General features: G+C 56.6%; 1 protein-coding gene across 1 annotated transcript in view; it reads right to left on the bottom strand.

The window, feature by feature from the left end:
• The window catches only part of NMUR1 (neuromedin U receptor 1), a 2,212-nt gene extending 839 nt beyond the window's left edge, over positions 1-1,373 (bottom strand). Inside the window, exon 1 of the mRNA XM_009866812.1 lies at positions 479-1,373. Coding sequence (XP_009865114.1) covers positions 479-1,373 — 895 coding nt within the window. The remainder of the gene's footprint in view (positions 1-478) is intronic.
• Between the last annotated feature and the right edge of the window lie 989 nt (positions 1,374-2,362).

Here is a 2,362-nt window from a genome sequence, read left to right as displayed (position 1 = left end):
GGGCTGGGGCTGGAGAGGGGAACAAGGGCACAGAGCAGTGGGGCAGAGGGATGCTCCAGTCTAGCTTTGCATCAGTGCATCACTGTCCCGGGATGGTCACAGCGGCTGTGGGGCTGGGTAGAAACTGGTCCCTCTTTAGGAAATACCACCGCCAGCACTTCAGGTCTGGGTTGGGGAATGGTGGGCAGGTTCCCCTATCCCATCCCAGCTCCTTTCCCTTTCTCACCCAGCATTTCCCTGGAGGAGAGGAGGTCTCACGGCCAGGAGGGAGATGGCATGAGCAATCCCCACCACTGGATCGGAGCCACCAAATCTGCTTTTGACCTGACACCCTGAAAGCGAGCCCTGAAGCCTTCCTCTGGGATGACTCAGCCTCAATACTCTGGACTGGATGTGCCTCAGGTCCCCTCCCAGCACCTTCCCAAAACAGCCTTGGGAGATGTCCCCTGGGTCAGCCCATCCCCAGCATCAGACTCACACAGCATCTTTGTGACCTGCCTCCTCTTGACTTTCTTCTGCTCTCGACTGTTGTGGCAGTCACGGCCACCACTGGACTTGGCTCCTAAGGCCTCCAACATCTTTTCTTTCTTGAGCTGCAGGCCAATGAGTAGGTAGAGGACGCTGATGGTTCCCATGGGCAAGAAGAAGAAAACGATGGTGGTGATCTGGATGACAAGGTTGTAGGTCAGGCGTGGCTTCACCAGGGTGCAGATCTCCGAATGGGGCACCTGCCCTCGGCCAGGCACGTAGAGAGACTGCAGCCCATGGAGGCTGGTGTTTGGGATGGAGCAGATAACCGACAAGACCCAGATGGTGACAATGACCCTCTTGGCGTGGTTCCTGGTCACCACATACTTAGCTCTGAGCGGGTGCACCACAGCGATGTAGCGCTCAACACTCAGGGCCGTGACATTGAGGATGGAGGCAAAGCAGACGGCCTCAAAGAGCAACGTCTTGAAATAGCAGCCACTGGTGCCCAGCAGGAAGGGGTAGTTGCTCCACATGTCATAGAGCTCCAGCGGCATCCCCAGCAGCAGCACCAGCAGGTCGGACACAGCCAGGCTGAACAGGTAGTAGTTGGTCGGAGTCCTCATGAAGCGGTGCCGGAGGATGACAATGCACGTGAGTGTGTTGCCCACAGCTCCTACCACAAAGATCAGCAGGTAGATGACACAGACAGGTACAAAGAAGCTGGACCGTCGAGGTCCCAAGTACTTATTTCGCAACTGCTCCTCTGTCAGGTTGGCATCCTTGGGGTCAAACAAGGTCTCCTGGTGAGTCCTGTTGCAGAGATTAGGACTGATGGGCTCCACAGGGAAGTCTTGCTGAGGCAGGGGGAACTCAGGGCTAGAGCAGTTGACGTAGAGATTCATGGCTGCGGAGAGACGGGGAGGCTTGCAGGATGCTTACCAACCCTTCTGCTGCCCTCACTCCCTCTGCTCCCATCCCCATCGGTGTCAGGAATGTGCTGACTACCACAGCTCTGCACTCTCACCCTCACTCTGCCCCAGCCCCAGCCTTTCTTTTGGTAAGCCACCCAAAATCTCCCCCCAATCTCCCTCCAGGGTTCCCAAGTGCTCTTTACCCCATTTCCCATCCACAGACAAACCCTGGCAGCCCCCCAGCCCACTTTGGCCCCTTTGCCCCATGACTGAGGGGATGTCAGCAGAGCTGTCCCTTCTCCCTGCTCCCAAAGCAGAGCAGGACACAGTCCCAAAGTCAACACCCAAAATCAGTCCTGTTTTTTTTTAGCCGTGCAGAGTGGCTGATGGGGCAACCATAAAAAAGCCAGAGAGAAAATTGATTTTTCAACCCAAGAAGGACTTACGGCTTGTTGGGAAGCTCCAGATGAAGGCTAAGGTCCCACCACCCCTGCGCCAGACAGGGTCAGGCTGGGTTGGAGCCTTCACTGCCTTAAGAGGCAGGCAAACAAAATCCTGTTGCTGCTCTTCCCTCGGAGTTCAGCTCGGAGAAGCCGCCTGCCCTTATCCACCTTCTCCCTCTTGTCTTGTCAGTGGAGAGGTTGGCAGGCGAGCTGGGAGAGTGTCAGGGGATTTTTCTCCCACTGCTGGGCAAGCAAAGCCTGGTGCTGAGACCCTGCCCCTGCTGGGGGCTGGCTCCTTGTTTGCAAAGCAACACTGCCAAAGATGCTCTTCAGAAAGAGAGAGGAAATAATGTTAAATAAACTCCATTGACCCTAACAGTCCTGGGAGAGGGTGGCACAGTTGTCTCCAGCCCCACCAGCAGACTTCGCAATGCACGGATTTGCCATTTGTGTGGCTGTCGTGGCACAGCACCGATCAGCCCCACTGCCACCCTGGCCCTGCCAGGCGTAGGGACCCGGGCAGCACTCAGTCGTCTG

Source organism: Apaloderma vittatum, unplaced genomic scaffold (genome assembly GCF_000703405.1).
Source record: "Apaloderma vittatum isolate BGI_N311 unplaced genomic scaffold, ASM70340v1 scaffold29243, whole genome shotgun sequence".
Taxonomy (NCBI): Eukaryota; Metazoa; Chordata; class Aves; order Trogoniformes; family Trogonidae; genus Apaloderma; species Apaloderma vittatum.
This window is presented reverse-complemented; position numbering and strand designations above follow the sequence as displayed.